Here is a 23,233-nt window from a genome sequence, read left to right on the forward strand (position 1 = left end):
GAGATGGTGGTGGTATGGTGGTGCATGTGGAGGGCGGTCCCTCATTGCGTTCCCTTGGTGATGTACTGAGAGATGTCGACGCAAAGTCTCTCGCACGATCGGACTTCCTGCTGCTTTCAGCCGACGCCATTACCAACATGACCTTCTGTGGTCTACTGCACGAACATAGGCATGCGTCCTAATCCACGTCGAAAACTCGGGGATTAAAAATAATTTCACGTGGGAGTTAAGTCTTCATTGCATACCAGAAACATGTTCATTACACGAATCCATTTGTGAATCCCTCATCCTCTTCTTGCTCATCTCTAGTTCACCGGGCCTGGTCCCGCTCTTCAATTCCATGAATCTCGATCTCTCAGGCAGTGTTGCGTTCCCTTGTGCATTCCGTTGCAGGCAGAGGCGTCAGCGAGAGCGCAACGTCTCGGTGATGACGATGGTGTTGTCAGAATGTGCTCCTGGCCATCCTGTACGTTGCCGAGATGACGACGTAGTCATCGCTGTCGAGACTGCCTCCAACCGACTGCTGCACTACCAACGGGTCGAAGGTCATGGGCGTCTTCGATTTCCATTGGTTAATATAATCCAATAAACACCGCACGTTCTTTTCATCTTTATGCTTTTATATTTGGTTAAAGGTTTTTATCCTGATGGAAGAGGTCAACATACAATCGTATGTGTTCAAAAATACATGGCCTGCTCAAGCTGGGTAACAAACACAACCTGATGCCTCTGTGGCAAGGTGATTATGAAGTTTGATTGGAGATTTGTTTGAGTTTGATTTGTTTGGAGATTGGACAGAAGAGCTGAAATTATCTTCTACAGGTTGGGAGGGTGGTGGGGATGAAGAAATATGGGACACAAAAGTTAACTCTATCTCACTGCTATTTACCCTCCCCCGTGTTCCCATTAATGGCACTTATCCTTGTCTCACGCTTAATGCCACTCATCATCGTGTCGCCTCCGATTCCACTTACCCCCGTCTCGCCTCCGATTCTACTTACCCCCGTCTCGCCTCCGATTCTACTTACCCCCGTCTCGCCTCCGATTCCACTTTCCCCCGTCTCGCCTCCGATTCCACTTTCCCCCGTCTCGCCTCCGATTCCACTTTCCCCCGTGTCGCCTCCGATTCCACTTTCCCCGTCTCGCCTCCGATTCTACTTACCCCCGTCTCGCCTCCGATTCCACTTACCCCCGTCTCGCCTCCGATTCCACTTACCCCCGTCTCGCCTCCGATTCCACTTACCCCCGTCTCGCCTCCGATTCCACTTACCCCCGTCTCGCCTCCGATTCCACTTTCCCCCGTCTCGCCTCCGATTCCACTTACCCCTGTCTCGCCTCCGATTCCACTCATCGTTTCTCCCCTAATGTTACTTGCCCTCATCTAACTGGCTGTAAAACTCGTCACCCCCACTCACATATGATGTTGTTGTTTTCTTTACTCAATCCCAGCACATCTTCCAGGGATTTGATGAGGTGCAAATTCGCTATGATCTACTCGATCCACACATCTGTCTGTGTTCTCCTCAGGTAACGTTCTCACCTTAATTCTGAAACTTTTTTTTATTTTCCATTTCATGGTTGCTTCAAAGGTCCCATGACACTCAAAAGTACTGAAATTGCATATATATATATATATATATATATATATATATATATATATATATATATATATATATATATATATATATATATATATATATATATATATATATATATATATATATATATATATATATATATATATATATATATATATATATATATGTGTTTTTCATCTTTATTTCTGATCTGACAATTTTTTTTTTTCACAATACTCATTCTGTAAAATGTAAAATTTTAAAAAGAAACCTCTTCGGGAACGCCCCTAAAAATTCTGCCGAAATCCACTGAAAGAGGCGTAACCCACATGACATCATCTCCAGAACAACAAAGGCTGCATGTAATTTACTCGGGTGGGTCGTCTACCTTATTGTATTGGCTTCCTGTGTGTTTCCACATTGGATCGGTCGACTCAAACGCTTCGTTCATTTCTGCTTTTAAAAAAATCAAACATTTGGTTTTGAATAATGGATGACATGGACTTTGATTTGTCTGGTAGTGACAGTGAGTGTGAGAGAAATGAAGGATATTGGTCTGAATCAGATGGAGAATTGTCGGATAACGTAGTCCGTGAGGTGAAGTTCAGGCAGCTGGAAATGGAATACGGCCTTAGCAGTTCGAGCCCAAAGCAGGACAAGCAGAGAAAAATGGCGATGAAATTCCCGGAGTTCATGACGATCGGGAGGACATCGAAGGAAGACTCGGAAATAACAACTGGTTAGACAAAATCCTATTCGTAATTCAATAATGTAAATTCTACTTGCATACTGCTCGATATCACAAATATTTTAGTGAGGTGACGTGACCAGTGCAGCGTAGCGGACATGTTGCTCCGCGGCAAATTAATTGCAAGCAAGGCCAGCGCATGTCATCGGCCGTGTCTCTCCGCGCATAAAACGAAGCAACCTCGCTGTCCGGATACAATGAAAACTTGTGTGCAGAACACACCTTGTGACACAATTGTCTCGAGTCGTCCGATAAATCTAACGTTCTGTTGCATTTTTATTTATTTTATTCCTACTGTCGTCATTTAGCGCCAGTAGAAAACCATGAAGAAAAGAAAATAAAAGAAAGCCACAGCACGTCAGATTTATCATACTAGTCGGACGGACGACGGATTTATCTGACTAGTCTAGACTCTAGAGTTGACAAGTAACTTGTATGAGCATGCACACAATGTACGAGTCAATGCGTAAGAGTCCCGAGGCTATGAGGCCGTGTAATAGGACAGATAAATTTGTCTTTCATCGTTGCGCCAACATATTTTTCCCTGTTCATTTATTACAGCATTTTGGCTAATTGTTAATGAATAGCAAGCCAATGGAAGCAGTACCTTCACTTTAGAATAAACCCATGTATGTCGAGTGCAGCCATACCTGGCTTGTGTGTATGTGGAATCGTACCTATCCCAGCAGGCTGGTTTCAACGAGCAATTCAATCAGCTGCAAAATGTGGGTGCAGGTTTTTCACATTGTTTGATTTTAAAATTATCTCCTTGCGCGTTGAAATGATGCAATATTAATCTTTAGTATTTTACTTGTATATCCCTTTATTTTTATTTTTTAATGGAAACGTTCAACAGTCACATTATATATTTTGTGGACATGGTGTAGCCCTTTATTGTGCATACATGTATTGGATTTGTACACGACTACGACAAGGTAGTAAAGGGATAAATAATTGCCTCGTGATTGTTGTGCATACACGGCTCAGAAGCAGAATTTCTTTTGCGCGAAACAATCACAGGAATTAAGACGATCAGTGAGATAGCAAACAAATGTGCACAATGCATTTGTACGTACTTTATACGGCACGTGACGTCTAATCAATCCATTCTGTGTGAGTCGCGTTCTGGAGATGACGTCAACGGTCACGTGACCTGCGGTTCGCTGAAGTCAGCTTTTTTGAGGGGCGGGGCATAGCAAGTTGTGAAAAGCACTATAAATGTTCGAAATATTGGTCTAATTATCCCATTGTTGATTTAAAAAAAAAGAAACATGGGTGATTTCTTCACTAGGAAGGTCAAGTAAATATATAAATAACCAGAAAATTTTGAGTGTCATGGGACCTTTCAAATAATTCTGAGATTCTCATTGGATGTTGATCTGATTTATATCAGATCTTATGAGTGGTTTTTTTTTTTTTTTTTTTTTTTTTTTTTTTTTTGCTACAAGGTCATAATCCTCAACCCTTTCATGCCTACCCCACTATTGCATTTTACAACGAGATCATTTCTAGTTTCCTGGGTATTTGTTCCATCCTAAGTCGACATGCTTCATGATTCTTCCTGTTGAATTGCTCGTTTTCCTCCCCACTTCGTCATGCCTGTGTCAGGTGCCACAACTATTCACCGACAACTTTGATTACCAGACGCTTGAAGATTTTGTACGTGGTGTGCTCATCAATGAGGAGGTGGGTGTCCATGACGGGGAAACTTCCATGGGTTACGTCAATATAAATGATTATTTTAAATGGAGTGACGAAGGAATGGAATGGAGGGTCGGAGCGATTGGGGTTCATGCAAAAGTGCGAAATGGCAGATGATAAAAGATGCATGCATGCTCTCTCCAGATCTTGGGAAATCAGATCCATGTACAGTTGCTTCGTGAGGCCTACGCAGCAAGGGCTGGCTGCTTGCAAGCATACTCGTCCATCTCGCTCGACGTCACTCGCCGCTGGCTTTATCCACATGTTCCCGAGACCTGGTTGGGGCAACGCGGGTCAGTGAAAACCTTCAAAGTTAGTAAAATTAAAAGGTAAAATGGGAATCTGGAATTATGGGTAAGGGCAGGGGGGGAATCATGTCAATAGATGTTACAACTCCGCCTTTCCTTATCTACAGCACGGGGTTGTTACTTGGTCGGCACAACGTGTACCGCTGTAGTGGCGCGAGCCTCGGTGCAGGAAGTGTGGTTCAACAAGACACCGTGATTGGAGATGGAACAACTGTCGGCTCGGGCTGTTTTATTACTCGCTCGGTCATCGGCAGGAATTGTGTGATTGGTATGGTGGTGCCTGTAAAAACGTCATGCGTGCCGGTGTTGTCATCACTATGCTGTTTCCTTCATTTATACGGCCTTGCCCTATATTTTGCTTTGTGTCGAGAGTCCTCCGACTGCACCTTACCGTCCAAGGTAACAATGTACGATTGGAAGAAGCTTTGCTCTGGGATTCGGTGACTGTGGGTGACAATTCAACGGTGCAGAGATCGGTGCTTTGTGATGGTGTTGTAGTCAAACCTGAGTGCACGGTTTTTCCTCGCTGTGTTCTTTCGTTTGGGGTGAGTCCCATTTTGGGTAAGCTTTTTCATGAGCCTCTCATATTTCCTTTGCTTTGATTCTAGATTTGTTCTGGTGGGACATTTTCTTTCCTTTTTTCTCCCAGCTCTGGAAGCTGCCTGTTCTTACATTATTGATTAAAACTGTGCGTCCGTTCGTTAGGCTAACCTTTCCCAACCACAGTGCCATTTATGAAAAGTTTTGGTCACTGCTTTGGATGTCCACACAAATTTAAATCAAGGGACCTGAAACTCCAAAGCATGATAATGGACAAGGCTTCCACGAGACAGCACAAACACTAATGTAAGACTTGAGGCACCATGGTTTGAGCGTGGCCTGCTGGTTCTGGGGATGGGAATATAGCTGCACCTACACCTCAAAAGCACAATTCATCCCATCGGTTCAGGGTTTCTCATGGTGGAGCCTACGGCTATTATTGCAATAGGAAAGGCCGAGAGCAGAATTCCAGCGTCCGATACTCTCCACCTACCTGTGACCTCAGTCATAAAAATCCTCTTTGGCTCATACAACCTCAGCATTTGCTTACTCGTGTGGCCTCCCCACATACACAAAATAAATTAACCTCATGATAAACCTTTGTTTTCGTCAGGTGATACTGGGTCCTTGTGCGAAATTGGCAGAAGGCACCGCTGTCTCGCTGCACTTGCCCGAAGAGGTGCGGGCCGACGATGAAGGCTTTAGTGACGATGAGACGCACGTTGGAGAGATGTCACCTCGAGGTCTGATTTGAGAACGCAAACCGGCGAGCGCTGGTAACCACCATCCTGGTGGTTAATACATTGAGCTCATTTATGCCCTCCCTTCCTCCGCCCCTCATTACAGGGTACATCGAGACAGACGTTGGTATGGAGGGCAAAGGCTACGTTTGGTGTGCGAGTAGTCATGATGAAATTGACGGGAAAGTAGCGGCAACATTATGGGGTGAGAATTTTTACTCTATTGCATTGTGATAAACAGAAACCACTACTGTTTGTGATTCATTTCCCAGAAATTTCTAAAACAAGCAAAACTGAATCGATTTGAGTGCTGTATGTATTCTTCTTATGGAATGAGGTACCAGTAGTATGTTGTCGTAAAAATTTATAATTTCAACAAAAACGTCACTTCCTGCATTCAAATTTGCGCGGGTGAGATAATTTAACGGTAAATGAGAGAGCTCTGTTTTGAGTGCACAAAGTTTTTTTTATTTTTTTTTTTTATGGTGTATTTATATCAGTTGTGTGCTTCAAACAGCCGTGCGTTACAATCATCTTTGTTTTGTTCCAGGTTTGTCTGTTGCAGAAGCCAAGGAGCTGGGAGAGAGCGAGGAGTCCGATTCCGATACGGATACTGAGGAGGGACCTCCTACACCACCTCCTGATGATACCAAGAGTAAGTGCAGAATTATTTTATCAATAGATAATAGTATGTTTACCGCCCGAGGAAATCAGGTGTGTTGCACGTGCTTGCCTGTCGTCTGAGCAGAGAGAGAGAACGCTAATGAGGAACCAACACTCAAAATGTCGTCTCACCTCGTTTCCCCACTGCAGTTAACATATACTGGTTTATTGTTCGTCGATTAGACCCAATGTTCACTGTTGTTCACCGACACGAGTATTCCACATGAATCTTCAGTATTTACTCTGCTCACACGAAGTGCAAATCTGGGTAAAGCAATTGGTTCACACTGCCGATCTGCAGCCATCAGTTTAAGATCGATGAACTACTTCATTTACATTGAGTGTTTTATTTTGAACACTGCAGAATATGAACCTGCAGTTTAGCAGTACTGGGGCTCTGAATTTGGCAATTCGTACGGAATCTGGTCCTGAGCACGCGTGCGCAGAGAGGGTCAAGGTAAGTCTGCCTGTCAGTCAAACAAAACTGAAAATCATTCCAAACACGAAACCTTCCGTTTTTGAGGACGTCCTAATGGACACACACACACAACAGACATGTTTTACGAATTTAACATGTTAAATTAGGTGGTGTAAAATATGGTGCGTCAACGGCGGTAAACTTCCGAAAAAGTTTGTTTGGTTCAATTTTTTTTTTTTCCTACAACCTTTAAAATATTAATTTTATTTCAATGTAATTACATACTTCAACACTGCAGAACACAAATTGTCATTGCCACTTCCACAAACCTCCAGTTTATCAGTACTTGGACAAAATATTGCACCAATTTTATGCCATCTCGACCAATCGAATTTGCTGCTCTTGCTCTGTTCGGGAATATCGAGATTCAGACAAAAATGACGACTCGTAGGAAACGTAGATTGCGCTCGGAAACGCAAAACAAGAGTTTAAAAGACCCTTCCCATGTCCATTTTCTCAAGACTGCATGGGGTAATGTATTCTATGAACGCTCCTTTTAAGCCTCCTCCTGTGGGAGAGGAGGTTTATAAACTGTCGGGTTTGTTTCTGCAATTGGTGCCTTAATTACCTCTGCCGACGAAGGTGAAGCAGGTTGTGTTTTCACCCCTTTCTGTGTTTGTTTGTTTGTCTGTTTGTGGACGGATCCGGATGAAATTTTGTAGACAGGTTGGGTGTGTGACAAGAACGAACTGATTAGATTTTGGTGAAGATCTGGATCTGGATACGAGAAATATTTAATTTTTTTCAGTGATTCTTCACCATTGATAGGGCAAAACCGATATATAGCACGATATCTCAAAAAGTTGTGGACGGATTCGGATGAAACTTGATGGACATGGGCATGTGACCATGATGAATTGATACGATTTTGGTGAAGATCCCAAATCCGGATCTGGATACGAGAATTTTTGAATTAATAAAGTGATTCTTCACCATTGAGTGATTGGGCCAAAAACGATATAGTACTGCATAGCATGATATTTCAAAAATGTATTTGGCCCGATATGTTCTCGTGGATCAGGCATTACATGGCGGAGGTGTGTGCTCTCCCGAGTGCCCTTCAAGTTTTTAACGGAACCACAGAGTTTTAGAACCCCTGGGAGTACTAAATCACCATTTCCGTTTTATCTCGTTTTCTTTTCTTCCTGCACTCCCAATTTGAGCTGCCTGGGACTTTCGGAATGAAATTTTGCATAAATAATGTGAACAGAGAGTATGTGGGGTATATTTTATTTGACCTTAACCTAATTTTTAATGTCATGAACAGATTATAGATATTTAGACATTTTTCACCATAAGTTGACTAAGGTTTGTCCGATGAGAACGAAATTGTCCTTCCAAGGTAGCCAAGAGGAAGGCACATTTATGCTCGATTTACATCATCATTCTCTGGGTTAAAGATCAAGGTCTTATACCCTGAGTACTAAACCACCGTTTAGGTTTTTTTCTGCCATTGTAAGTGGAGTTTCAGAATGAAATTTTGCATCAATGGGAATAAAATGTGCAGGGTTGACAGTTCTATTTGACCTAATTCAAGGTCATGACCCAATTATAGAAATCAACATTTTTCACAAACTCGACTAAGGATTGTCTGATCAGCATGAAATTGCCCTCTCGAAATAGCCTAGAACAAGACTCATTCACGCTCTATTTACATCATACCCCTCCATGTTAATTTCTTTTTAATGGAACCACAGTTTTAGATCCCCAAGGAATAATAAATCACCATTTTGGTTTTATCCATTTGTCTTTTTCTTCCTGCACTCCCAATTTCCAAGCCGTATCTCCGAGCCGGCTGAGACTTTGGGGATGAAATGATGGTCTGAAAAAAACAAAAACCCCGTTTTTTTTTTTTGGCAATGCGGAATCTCAGACCGCTTGGCCTTCCTTCATAGATGTTCTTGCATCATAATGGTGCACCTGCACTGAAGTTGTGCACCTCATTTAATTTGACCTTGACCGACTTTTTCAGATTGTGACCTAATTAAAGACAATTTTGATCATAACTGGAATAATTTTCCTCTGATCTTCATGGTGTTGAGTTCTCTCGATAGATTGTAGATGGAGACACATTTTCCTGATTTACACAAGATTCCTAAATGTTGAAGGTCAAGGTCACATGGCTATCCGGACAAAATATGCCATCATTGGATTGGGTAATTACCAAGTAGTCGGGTCAAAATACCACCTGACCCACAACAAATTGCAACAAAAGGTTTTTCAGTGGTTTTCATTCCTACTGGATATACTGATCAACAGAAAGAGAGTCTACCAAAATCTGACATCCGGAAATGGGTTAAAACAGTCATTTTCCAGATGGCCGCAGCCGGGCTTTGAAATAACTAAAACAGCTAAAACTTCTTCAATAATTGTGATAAAAACATAATTGTTGGTTCTGGTCCATGGTTTTAATGGATCAGAAATCCACTGGTGTCAATAAAATTTAGATCTGATCAGTATTTAACATAAAATTCAAGAGTGCAAAAATCAATAAATTTTCCATCTGAACTAAAATCACTGAACACCTGGTGCCACTGAAACATTTATTTGTGAACATTACATAATGGCAGTTTAGGTTACAATTTCAGTCCTCATCACTGTCCTCTAGTTCCTCAGAGGCTTGATTTGGTGGCTTGTCACAAAACGTCACTTGGCATGATACACATGCAGACGTACACGGAAGCCCATTCTTTCTGCAGCTGTAACGGGGTGTGTCACAAGTTGTGGTGCAGTTGCAGTGTATCATCTTCAGAAGAGTGTCTGGTGCAGCATTCATGGCAGTCATGATAGGTACAAATCGAATGTCTTCAAGTCTCCAGCCCCAGTCTAGAGGAACGAGGTCACTCACCATCCCCATCCAAACCATGACCTGGAAGTACACTCGGACAAGGAAACTTGGTGGCAGATTCGGTTGGGGGAAGACGTTCAGGTGTAACGAAAGACTTAGCAGCAGCGACCTTCTTTGTGAATATCTTGTAATGCATGGCTGCCAGAGAACTTGTGCTCTCCCCACCAAATATAACGGCCATCGCTTGGCTGCCAAGTTTCTTTATTTCAGCGTGGCTGACGCCTTTCGAAGTGAATGTATCTGCACACAACTGGAGGCCTTGATCCTCTTCCACCAGTTTCTGAAAGACATACACACGAGATGTTGCATCACATCCTGTGAAGGCGTGCAGGAATAATAGTTGAGTGCACAACTTATTCCCAAGAATATGCTTCATCCGATTGATGTCATATACTTTCAGATTGCTTCTTGACTGGTTGTCTGATCTGAAATGGCATGGTTTTCCATCTGGTATACAGTAATGGAGCAAAAGCATCAACAAATCTGTGTCCTCTCCGATAAGTGTGGTGGAATGCAGAAATGTGCTGTTTACGGCTGTCTTGGCAATGTCCACATCAGCGTCCCCTTCTGCCGAAATAACTGTGCAGCCCACTTTCTTCAGCTGATCACCTATTAAGGTGATCATAGCCATAGCCATCAAAGACAACAGTTGCTGTCCCATAGTGTTTTGCTGTGAAGTCCGCATATGCTCTGGCTATTTTGCCATATGCATCTCCCTTCTTCCACTTGAGCTTGTGCAGCAAGGACCCACCATCAAGAACATACCTTTCAGTCTTAAGGTGTGCTGAAGGTGTGGTGTCAGGTACTCCTTCACATGCCAGTGCCTTGGTGCAGTGGTCATTGATGGCTTGAGCGAGGTGAGGTTTGTTGACCTTCCTCAAGATCTTGTTGTCCTCAAAGAGGGATGGAGGGTATGGACTGAGCTCAAAACTCGTCACGTCCTCCAGTGATAAATCACCTATCTGGGGTACCACCAGAAATCGCTGGAATAGCACACTGGAGTCAATGGTTCTGTGAAGAGCAACCTGGAGAGCATTAGAATTTCCCAGGGTCTTTGTTTTCTCTGTCCTCTTGATGGAGAAGGAAAACACAGGTTGTCCAATTATTCTCTCGATGATTTTGTTCCCAACAGCTTCATATTCATGCACGTTGATGTCTTCGCTTGCCACGATACCATTTATGATATTTCTCAATGTAGGATCAGAGGAGAAAGGTGAAAATGCATTCAGCTTTGTGCTTATCTTCGAGAGGTCAAATGCATGTTTTTCAATTCTGGCACCAGTTGCTTCTTTATGCTGTTCGCTTGTTGTGTATTTGAGATCATTGAAGTCCTGCATGGCGACGTTGACCTCAGATGTTATGGGGGCTGACATTGTCCACAATGCGAGGTGTTCCTCTGTCGTCTTACTGCCATGAGTCAAGCCACCGGTGCTCTTTAGTGATCTCATGAGTGTTTGTTCGATGACTAGATCACATCTGAGGCCTGCCCAAAACTGGTTTGTTCGCCGGATCACATGGAAGCCATTTTGAAACTGCTCATACACATCTGGGTGTTTGCTCTCCAGTTCACTCATTTCTTGTACGTAGAGATAAGCGGATTTCTGGTAGTTGTAGTGTCCATCTGCTGCAAATATTGGCAAGGCATCAGCAACAGCTTGCAAGTGATCCTTCTAAGACCCAGTGTGATCTGCCTTGATCATTGCCTGAGCAGTATGGAGCATTTTCTGATAACCCAGCCACAGCTTACTCGTTTTGGATTGTGCAGCAAGTTCAGATTTATTTTTTTCAAGTTCATCAGTGATCTTCACAATTGCAGCGGATTTTTTCAAGATTTTCAAGAGAGATGTCACCCGTTAGCAAGGACAAATACATTTTCTCAATCTCTTCTACTTGGAGCATGAACTCAGGATTTTCCTCCACTACAGATGCCACAATAATTCGATGTAGACACTTGCTCACCAGTAGATGGCCTTGGAATGCCCTCTGAACAGATTTTCCGGACATCATATGAACTACAGCATTTTCATCGTACACCAGTGCCAGGATGTTTTTGAGTCCTGTTCCCGCCATCAACGTGCCTATTGCTCCAAGCAGATTTATGAACGTGTGAAATGTACCCAGCCTAAGCACGATCCCCTTCAAATGGCTATTCTCTGATGCAGCACTGATTATCTCGGCAGCTTTCCAGTACAGCGGTTGATCAAACGTGATCACAGGAGGGACATGGTGTCTGATGGCCATGGTGGACAGAATGCAAGCCTTGTCGCCTGGATACATATCAATCATTGGCAAATACAGAATGGAGGATGCGCCAGGATGTGTCTGTCCTCGGTGAAGGATGTGCATCATCCCCTGCCAGCCTGGTACAGTCTGTTTGAAATAGCTCCCAGAAAATCTCAACTCTCATGTCACAGACTCGGAGATCTGGGAGGTCTCGGAACTTGATGTTGCGAAGAACATTGGTTGCAAAGCCATATTCTTTGATATCAATTTTTGACATCTGTACAATGTTCAATTTTGAAATCTTCTGCCTTGTCACAAGATGACTTTATTTTCTACCAGGAGTCAATGCAGCTATCATGCCCATTCCATGAAAGGTACCTTTGCCATCAAGGGTGATTATGTTGTGATCTGCATTGTCACCGGCAAACAACACTGATAGGTCAAATACGCCCGTTTCTTCAATTAGCAAATCGGGTGTGACACAGCTTGCCGCATTCTTTTCAAACCGCAGTACTTTACCATATGACGAGCCGTACCCCATATTACACAGGGTTTCCACAAGGAATTTTGACCGATATATGTGATGGACCTGCACAGCGAGACCAATCTGGAGTGGTAATACATCACATTAATTACTGGTAAGAGAAGACTGAAAACCCTTTTGTTAGAATTTGATAAATGTGGGGTGATTGCCTAACAGAGGTTTGATTATATCCTGAAACGCAAAAGAAACTTACCACTTGTTTGAAATGTAATAAAATTGTAACAGTTCAAAATAAAACAAACCAACAATTGCTAATTGAATCATTGGTATTTTATTGATGACATGTCAAGTTTTTGACCAAGATACACCATCTCATAAGTTTGTTCTACAGTACAGAACAGCACCGGGTGCAATGTCAGTCCCCTTTCAATAGCATATGTGGATATCCACCAGGGCCGATATCGTCTGGTGTGAGCAGCCAAGGCAACGTGCCACCTCACGGTCGCTCAATCCGCCTTGCAGTCTGCCCAAGGCACACTGCCGTTGATCCCTTAACAATCGTAGCATGTTGATTGAAATGCCCATTTTGCACTGGCCTTTTAAAAGCCAATATCAAGACATCACATGCAGCTCATTAAAATCATCCCATACCCCTTGGCTAATCACTGACAGTCAAAATGGCTGTTCAACAGCTGTGCTATGAAGTCACCATCCGTGACCGTTTTGTCTGACGGTGAGGACACTCTTGTCCACAAATAAGTTCACACATTTACTACACGCAGTGTTATTGTTGATATTTGAAAGTTTTTAAAAGGTGGTAAGTTTCTTTTGCGTTTCAGTATATAAAGACAATTTATTGATTTTATGCCCTTCATTTTTTTGCCGCCATCTTGAATTTTATGTTAAATACTGATCAGATCTAAATTTTATTGACACCAATGGATTGCTGATCCATTAAAACCATGGAGCAGAACCAACAATTATGTTTTTATCACAATTCTTGAAGAAGTTATAGCTGTTTTAGTTATTTCAAAGCCTGGTGGCGGCCATCTTGAAAATGACTGTTTTAACCCATTTCCGGATGTCAGATTTTGGTAGACTTTTTTTTTTCTATTGATCAGTATATCCAGTAGGAATGAAAACCACTGAGAAACCTTTTGTTGCCATTTGTTGTGGGTTTGCTGGTTGTTTGTCATGCATTGACCCGACTAAAGGGTAATTTTACCCTTGGTGATCGCAGATATCTAATTTGGTGTTGTATTTATTTCTATGTCTGTTATATGTATTTGGTTTTGTATTTATTTCTATGTCTGTTATATGTATTTGGTGTTGTATTTATTTCTATGTCTGTTATATGTATTTGGTGTTGTATTTATTTCTATGTCTGTTATATGTATTTGGTGTTGTATTTATTTCTCTGTCTGTTATATGTATTTGGTGTTGTATTTATTTCTCTGTCTGTTATATGTATTTGGTGTTGTATTTATTTCTATGTCTGTTATATGTATTTGGTTTTGCATTTATTTCTATGTCTGTTATATGTATTTGGTTTTGTATTTATTTCTATGTCTGTTATATGTATTTGGTGTTGTATTTATTTCTATGTCTGTTATATGTATTTGGTGTTGTATTTATTTCTATGTCTATTATATGTATTTGGTGTTGTATTTATTTCTATGTCTGTTATATGTATTTGGTTTTGTATTTATTTCTCTGTCTATTATATGTATTTGATGTTGTATTTATTTCTATGTCTGTTATATGTATTTGGTGTTGTATTTATTTCTATGTCTATTATATGTATTTGGTGTTGTATTTATTTCTATGTCTATTATATGTATTTGGTGTTGTATTTATTTCTATGTCTGTTATATGTATTTGGTGTTGTATTTATTTCTCTGTCTATTATATGTATTTGGTGTTGTATTTATTTCTCTGTCTATTATATGTATTTGGTGTTGTATTTATTTCTATGTCTATTATATGTATTTGGTGTTGTATTTATTTCTATGTCTATTATATGTATTTGGTGTTGTATTTATTTCTCTGTCTATTATATGTATTTGGTGTTGTATTTATTTCTATGTCTGTTATATGTATTTGGTGTTGTATTTATTTCAAGGAAACATTTTGAAATAAGTACGCATGTACATCACGACGTAAACATCTTGGGTGGAAAGTCAAACTCTGGCTGTTTTTAATGTGTTCTGCAAGTCTTTTGAAAACCCATTATCTATTCATGGTATCTCTTATACTGTATTCCGAAAATATATGAGGTCCGTCTAAAAAGTAATGGGACTGGCTTCACAGAAATTTTATTCCAAAAAATATATTGCAATCACAGCTTGTCCCCTTCAAAATAGTTTCCCTCCAGTCTCACACACTTGTCTATCCTTTTCTTCCATGCATCCCCGGAAGGCTTCTTCTGGAATCCTCCAGAGCTCCGTCGTCACGGCCCTTTTGATGGCCTCCACATCAGGAAATCGGGTCCCCTTGATCACCCCCTTGAGCTTGGGGAATAGGAAAAACATTACAAGGGGCCAAGTCTGGCGAATACGAGGGTTGCTCCAGAGGTGGCACGTTTCTCTCCGCCAGAAACTGTCGGATGCTCAGGGCACTGTGAGCAGGGGGTTGTCATGGTGGAGCACCCAGGTGTTGTTCTCCCACAGATCCCTCCTCTTGTCCCAGACTGATCTCATGAGGCGCCGGAGGATCTCCTTGTACACGTATTGATTCACTGTTTGACCCTGTGGTAGAAATTCGAAGTGGACGATGCCCTTGATGTCAAAAAACGTGATGAGCATCACCTTGACCTTCGACTTCGACATCCTTGCTTTTTTGGTCTTGGTGATGCCGGACTTTTCCACTGACAACTCTGCCGTTTGGTCTCGGGATCGTATTCGAATATCCACGATTCATCGCCAGTAATGACTCTCCCGAGCAGGTCTGGATCATCCTCGAGGCGTTCGATAATGTCTTGACAGACAGTGACTCTTTGCTGTTTCTGGTCCTCGGACAACAGCTTGGGGACCATCTTTGCGCACACCTTGCGCATTTCGAGATTTTCAGTGATGATGCTCCAGACAGTGTCCTTGTTCATGGAAAGTTCCTCAGCAATCATCCGCACCACGAGTCGACAATCTGCGTGCACCATCTGCTTCACACGCTCGATGTTGTCCGCCGTTATGCTCGTTGAAGGTCTTCCAGACCATGGGTCATCTTCAACCTCTTCCCTTCCCTCTTTGAACCACTTGTGCCATTCAAATGCACGTGTACGTGACCGTTTCTTCCCCGTAGACTTGCTGCAGCATTGCAAAAGATTCGGAAGGTGTTTTGCCAAGCTTGGCAAGAAACTTCAGATTGGCTCCCTTCTCACGACTCGTAGCACGACTCAGACTAGACAACGTGTAAAGCACGACCTTTAAAAAAAATCGCACAATGAGCACAGTCAACCATCACCAATCATATATATATATATATATATATATATATATATATATATATATATATATATATATATATATATATATATATATATATATATATATATATATATATATATATATATATATATTTATTTATATATGTTGCGAAAGACTGTGACACAACCTGTTCATTCAAGTTGTGTATGTGGAGCACACAGCAGGCTCAGTCCTGTTACTTTGTAGACGGACGTCATATAATTCCGATCTGGAGAGGTGCAGTTGGAAAATTTCATTTAAGAAGGAGCAAACCCCCGACTATGCGTCGACCACACAAAAGCACATCTTACCATGCACAATAGCCCCCTCAAAGAGTCAGTTGTACTGCACAAAAACACGATTGTGGTTTTTACCTGTTAATGTGCTTGTTAATACAGCGGTGCACAGCGTCGGCACCACTGGAATTTGGGGATTATGCGCAACTTGTATGTCGTTAACATGGGTCCTTGCGGTTTTCCTGACATTCTGATTAGCGCAGAAAGAGGTTAGGATGATTCACAATGTGCAACAACTCATGCCGGTGTTCAATAAAAAATACTGTTGGATTTCATCGTTTCTTAAATTTTAGCAATGTGAGCCATCCTTACCTCCTTTAAAAAATAAAAATATATATATTTTTAACTTGTTCATCATAAAGTCAAGTACACTATGAGTCTCTATCACTTAAAATTTTGGAAGCTTCTTGGAAGATCAGAGCCAATTTGTAAGAGTTGTGTTCCTCCGTCTTGCATTAACTTATGTGGTCTGATTAATTATATTTAAGAATTCTGCCACGTACCTGTTGTCCTTGCACTAATCTGTTCGACCCTGTGTGTAGTGTTCAGTGTGGAGGTCATGGACAGCATGCAACGAGCAGTGGATGAATGCGTTTCCTGTGAAAACCTCATCTTAGAGATCAACTCTTCCAAGTAATTTTGCCTATCTTCACCTCATAAGACTGCAAACTGCATTTGTAGTTGAGCAGTTGCTTGGGTTCAATGAACACACACTTCACCAACAACAGAACTGTTTACTCCCCTTTGAAGTATTTGTGTGTCATTATTTTGCATAAGATTCAACACAAGATGTTTCTCAAAAACATTACCAAAAACAAAAATCCTTATCACTGCATGTCTGCACACACAAACTTGATGTTCATAACAACTTTCACCTTGCAACTCTGGATAACTCTGTCTTTTTGCAGATGACCACAGTGTGTCATGTATATGTATATGTATATATATATATATATATCTCTGTCTCTCTGTCTCTCTGTCTCTCTCTCTCCCCCCTTATCTGGGATTGATTATTATTTACAGTCGGACCCCACTATTCGTGGATTTATTTATTTTAAACACTTCAGGACTCATCTCCTACATCCACTTGAGGAATTTGAAATCGGCCAACATCACAGCATAACATAAAAAGGTGCAAAAACGGATCCCCTTAACAACAGATCAATTAGCTGACTGTACTTCCAATCATCAGCAAGGTCATGAAATCCATCATCGCAGTTGACATAAAATAATTCCTTTTCTCCAACAGCCTCATATGAGATCATCAATTCGGATTCAGACCTTGTCACTCGACCTTGGATATGCTGCTTCGACTCACCCAACGGTGGAGGCCCTCAATATCGGACGTGAGATCAGGGACTTCTCTCTGGACATAGAGCTTTTGATGCAGTCTGGCACCCTGCCTTACTCTCCAAACTGTCTGCCTATGGAATCCAAGGTCAATGCGACTCTTGGATAACTGACTTCTTCCCCTCTCATAGCCAATGTGTGGCTCTCAACGGAACCCTTTCATCCCCTCTCCGTGTCAAGGCTGGAGTATGCCAAAGCAATGTTCTAAGCCCCATATTAGTCCTTATCTTGATCATTGATCTCTCTGACTCTGGAAAATCCTCTTCATCTCTTTGCTGATGACTCCACTCTCTGCTGTGACGTCTCTCATCCTTCTGACAGACAGGCAGCAGCCTCTTCCCTCTCCTCAGACCTTAACAAAAATCACAAACTGGTCAAACACAATTTTGCTAATGTATCCATATTATCCACCCTGCTGTTACTTCCCCTTTCTCCTTCTGTGTAATCGCTGTTTAATGAGCCAAAACCATGTTTAAAAAAAAAAAAAACCAATATATATTTTTAAACAACGACCTGACATTCACAGCATTATTCAGGAACGTATCCCCTGTGAATAGCAGGGTCCGACAGTACTGGTTTGATAGATGGAATGTGTCTTTTAATCTTGGCAAATCTGTCTTACCCTGTTGCTCCAGAAGGATAGTCAGACAAACACACCTTTCTCTTTCTATGGTCAGCCACTGGAAGAAGTTCATTCTCTTGTACTTCTTGGCTCAACATCAACCATGACCTCCTTTCCATGGCCAACCAGTCAGCAGCAGATGGCATCATCCATACTATTTTGAAAAATCAGAGACTTGGTCTGCACAGCCTCTGCTGCACCTCAATGGAGGACTGCTCTCCTATATGGGCTGGTGCTCCAGCATCACTTCTGGCTCTGCAGAATTATGTGGAACCGAAAACAACATTGGAAGGTCCCGTGATAATGCCAAACGTCTGTTCTCGCATCACAGGCCGACACACAATTGTTTCATTCCTCTTTTCTCCCATCTGTAAACTGCCTTCCTGAGGGTGTTCTTTCCCCCCTTCTCGAGCTTTAAGTTGGTGGTGCAACACCATCTCGTGTCATCCCCCCATCCTTGCGTCTGTGGGAGATGGTAGTTTAGCAGCTTAAGATGTCAGTTTGCAATGCCTCCTGTGACTGAATAGTCCAATCCGGAACTTGCTCTTCCTGAAGCAGTAATTGTCAATGCAACAGCGGCAATCTGGTAGCTGGAGTGCTACTTCCTTTCAGCGAGCTCGCTTCTCTTGAAGTTGTAGCAACCATTTGGTGTCTTGATCCTTGATACCTTGAAGGAGTTTGATGCCACTTGTCCCAATCTTCCCAATCATCTGGGTTCTTCATGAGAGTATATTGTCCATGTTTCACTTCCATACAGAAGAATGCTCAGTACACAGGCCTTGTACACAAGCATTTTTGTCTTTGTGGTGAGTCTTTGATTGTTCGAAGCTCTACCCATCAGTCTACAAAAAGTAGTCACAGCCTTAACTATGCATGCTGTGCTCTTCTGCTGGTCACTGTGGATCCTAGGTATGTGAATTCGTGACCATCTCAAGAGGACTTCCATTCATAAAATTTAAGGTCTATTGGGTATTCCTAGTACCACTGTTATTGATAATGAGAGCAAATGCCTGGCAGGTCCTTGAAAGGCGATCCATAAGTTATTGAGTACTCTTTCATTGTGGGCTACAAGAGCAGTATCGTCAGCAAATAGAAACTCCCTCAAGAACATGTCTAACTTTGATCTTTGCCTCAAGTCATGACAAGTTGTAAGGCTTTCCATCAGATCTTGTGAGCAAGTCCATTCCATCTTCCATATCTTTAAATGCAGAACTCGGGAGTCGTGACAAGGTGATTCCAGAGTGCAGCGGTTGCCAAAATCCTTGTTTCACTGTTCTTCCTCTTCATCTCATTCAGATGAAGTTGATCCGTCAAAATGAACTGTTGCTTTCATCTCATCATGAAAGCTTTATATCATGCTCAATAAGGTTGGTTGGCATCCAGTCTTCTCCAACACTGAACAATCCTGCTCTGCTCACTATATAAAGTGCTTTGTTCAATCGACATAAGATCTAAGAGCATCACTACTCACTCTTTATTACCCCCATAGCCTGGTGTTGGCTTCGTGGTTAGGGTGGTGGCTTGGGATCGATCCTTGGGTCCTGAGTTCAAGCCCAGTTGGCCACTGAATTAATACACCAGGGGGTTGACTCAGCCTATCATCCTTCTGAGGTTGGTGAAATGAGTACCAGTGTGTACTGGTAGAGGGGCACTGCATTAGCGACAGTCGTGCTTCCAAGAAATGATAGCTACCCCGGCAGCTAAGCTGCCATGTGCAAGAAGAAAATGATTACCCCCTTAATCCCTTTTTGGCTCGGCCCTTTTATTTCCAGGTTATAGTGTTTCCTTTCTCTCTCCTTTTTTTTCCTGTTCTTTTATTCCCTTGCTTTCTGTTCCACTGTCAGTTCATACCCATCTAGCACACCGTTCTTCCATGAACTTTGTAAAGTTGTCTTTTTCCTGGCACATCCCAGAAAAAAAACAATTAGTCATTACAACAACAACTTAAGGGTGCGTAAGAGGTGCTGACACATGGGACTAACGCTTGGAATATACATTATTTTCCAAGACCTTTTGAGAGTAACGGACAGTTTTGGACTTCGTTTATTGCATGACGAGTTGCAATCTTTTGGCGTCTGACATTTTCATAAATTCTCCCACCCAATTGGAACCAGGCGCAAGTGGCAAGGATTCTATTATAATAGGGGGATGGGGTGACTGTCAGTAACAATCTATATTTCCTTAGGTTTGGTCTCAGAATTTGACTTGGACAGAACAGTGGTTATAGCATTTATAAAGGAGATGTGTCTGTCTGTCACGCAAAGAAGCAGGACATCGAGCTTTAATGTAGCGGTTCCTGCTGTCATCGAACAATTATACCATTGGAGAGGTAATAATCGATTTACTTAGTTGGAAAACTAATAATCAATTTACTTGGAAACAGCCGTCGCTTGAAACTAGATAATCTGGACACGGTTACCAGCATATGTACTTTCTCTTCTTGTTGCCTTTGCCCAGCAGTGACCACACGATCACCTGAAAATAATTATAAACAAATTTCTGCAAGTCAAACAAACCAGTCTGTACTGTAGTGAACACGCAGCCAGCGTTTTCATCTTCACGAACACTTCCATTGTCGCCATCTTTCTCTGAATCACTCACATACGGCTCAAAATGATACAGCTCCATAATTCTTCCAAAAGCATTTCCACAACTAATTTTTGTCTCTAATAGTTTCTTAAAATCCTACTGATCGGTTTCAATATACTGAGAACCTTCAGAGTTGCTAATGACGGTGCAATCAATCTGGAAATCCGAGCTCGAAATACACCATTCTTCTTTGTAAGCCACCATTTGGATCAAGGTGGGTTCTGAGTGTGATGTCACTGGCGAAAATCGACACCTTCGGGCTTTATTCGGCGCTTTGCGATTGGCAAAAAAAAAAAAAAAAATTTTCCCTTCAAATTAAACTGTGATGAATGATTTTCAAATTTTCATGAAAAAAAAAAGTCATAAAAGTTTGCCCTCATCCTGATCGGGCTTCCAGGTGAGTCGCACGGCAAATCTGGAATCGAGAAAGCTCTGATCAACTATCTGACAGGTCTTGGGGCGAAGTAGATACCGAGGTGATGCAAGATGGTGGGATCAGAGCCCCGGGAAAATACGAATATTTGTACGAAGAAAAATAGTCCTTCAACATTTTAACCTTAAAATGTTGCACAGTGCTTAAAATATTTGGATGACTATATTGAACGAGTACGACTTAAATTGACTATTGCCCCATAATGTGTTGACAACGTTTTAGCGAAACAACTCAAAAAGATTTGATGTAAATCGGTGGCTTACTGTATTTCCGAGATCTAAGAAGCGTGAACATGAACTTTATGCAGTTTCCAACGGGAACATTTATTTTATGACAGCAGGAACACTTTAGTAGGACACAAAAGGATCACTCAAAATTATGTTGTTTTACTTCTTGAAATAATGGAAAAAATATATAAAATGATATGAGCAACAAACACGACATGTTTAAAAGATATATATATTTATAGATATATATTTATATATATATATATATATATATATATATATATATATATATATATATATATATATATATATATATATATATATATATATATATATATATATATATATATATATATATATATATATATATATATATATATATATATATATATATATATTTATAGATATATATTTATATATATTTGAAAAGATATATATTTATATATATATATATATATATCTTTTAAACATATATAAACATATTTAAACATATTTAAACAAATAATGGAAAAAATATATAAAATGATATGAGCAACAAACACGACATGTTTAAAAGATATATATATTTATAGATATATATTTATATATATATATATATATATATATATATTTATAGATATATATTTATATATATTTGAAAAGATATATATTTATATATATATATATATCTTTTAAACATGTCGTGTTTGTTGCTCATATCATTTTATATATTTTTTCCATTATTTCAAGAAGTAAAACAACATAATTTTGAGTGATCCTTTTGTGTCCTACTAAAGTGTTCCTGCTGTCATAAAATAAATGTTCCCGTTGGAAACTGCATAAAGTTCATGTTATATATATATATATATATATATATATATATATATATATATATATATATATATATATATATATATATATATATATATATATATATATATATATATATATATATATATATATATATATATATATATATATATATATATATATATAATTTCACTTAATTTTATATCCTCATTGAGATTCACAGATATGTGGATACATGTTAAATCTGTTTGATTAAACCCGTTGGCGAAGCAACGATCGGCACGTCTAGTAAAGTATAAAAAGTCAATTCCAAGTAAATTTATGAGCTGGTCGTGAGTTGGCCATATTAACTCCTCCAAATGAGGAAGCAATTCGAGTTAACGGAAAACCTGGATTTGGATGAATAATTTAAAATAAAAAAGGCGAAATACACGAAGCTACAATTTTTCTGCATACAATCGTATATGAGCAAGCTTTTGTGTGCAAGAACACCCAGATCGTATGGTGGTAGGAAACCTGCTGCAGTCCAGCTGACCACTTCTATGAGCTTGGACACGAGTGATTTACCCTGTATCCCACAGATATGCATACAACGTTACTTTACGTGATGTCACACAAACACTGACTCGCATCGTGCTTGAAATGCCTTCGCTGAGGACAGGACCAGATGCCCCTCCTGTCAAGTACCTTGCCTCTCTCAAACAGGTACCTCTCCATCCAAGTTGCAAACCACAAAGGACAAGTCCATGAAGGAACATTTCATTAATGTTTGCATTTCATTGCTTAACCAAATAGATGGTGTTTTGACAATAATTGTTTCCATCTGTTATGCTTTTATGAAAACACACCTTTTCATTAACCGATACCAATTATGTAATTACTTATTTATCCTACTCAACAGCTGCTCACAACATGGCTGCCTGTATTTAAGAACTACATAAAGAAGGCGTCTGACCATCTTGATTGCCTTGCTGCAGTGGAGGAGGCTTGGTCAAGCCTTCCACCTTTGCATGGCACCATTGGGAAGGTTGGTGAGCCTGGGGATGACTTGGATGAGTCTATAAGGAATAGTGCTGACTTGTTAGCATGGAAAATGTTCCTCATTATATATTTACTTTAAAATAAGAGATTGAGTGAATTGTTATGCTGCTTGCCC

General features: G+C 40.7%; 1 protein-coding gene across 6 annotated transcripts in view; it reads left to right on the forward strand.

Annotated features, from left to right (window-relative positions):
- The window catches only part of EIF2B5 (eukaryotic translation initiation factor 2B subunit epsilon), a 59,897-nt gene that overhangs the window by 7,821 nt on the left and 28,843 nt on the right, over positions 1 to 23,233 (forward strand). For 4 of the 6 annotated variants that reach the window (XM_085899167.1, XM_085899168.1, XM_085899166.1 and 1 more), the window contains 13 exons: positions 1 to 175; positions 400 to 571; positions 1,450 to 1,527; positions 3,934 to 4,011; positions 4,171 to 4,355; positions 4,442 to 4,602; positions 4,734 to 4,879; positions 5,488 to 5,617; positions 5,721 to 5,819; positions 6,165 to 6,269; positions 16,610 to 16,700; positions 22,659 to 22,782; positions 22,979 to 23,104. The exon at positions 1 to 175 is cut by the window's left edge and continues 23 nt beyond it. In XM_085899167.1, the coding sequence (XP_085755293.1) occupies positions 1 to 175; positions 400 to 571; positions 1,450 to 1,527; positions 3,934 to 4,011; positions 4,171 to 4,355; positions 4,442 to 4,602; positions 4,734 to 4,879; positions 5,488 to 5,617; positions 5,721 to 5,819; positions 6,165 to 6,269; positions 16,610 to 16,700; positions 22,659 to 22,782; positions 22,979 to 23,104 (1,670 nt within the window). Of the gene's footprint in view, positions 572 to 1,449; positions 1,528 to 3,933; positions 4,012 to 4,170; positions 4,356 to 4,441; positions 4,603 to 4,733; positions 4,880 to 5,487; positions 5,618 to 5,720; positions 5,820 to 6,164; positions 6,270 to 16,609; positions 16,701 to 22,658; positions 22,783 to 22,978; positions 23,105 to 23,233 lie in introns of all 6 variants that reach the window. The other 2 variants (XM_085899169.1, XM_085899172.1) reach the window with 2 other exon arrangements.

The sequence above is a fragment of the Eptatretus burgeri genome, chromosome 10 (assembly GCF_056783735.1).
Source record: "Eptatretus burgeri isolate ZD-2024b chromosome 10, Ebu_testis_v1, whole genome shotgun sequence".
NCBI lineage: Eukaryota > Metazoa > Chordata > Myxini > Myxiniformes > Myxinidae > Eptatretus > Eptatretus burgeri.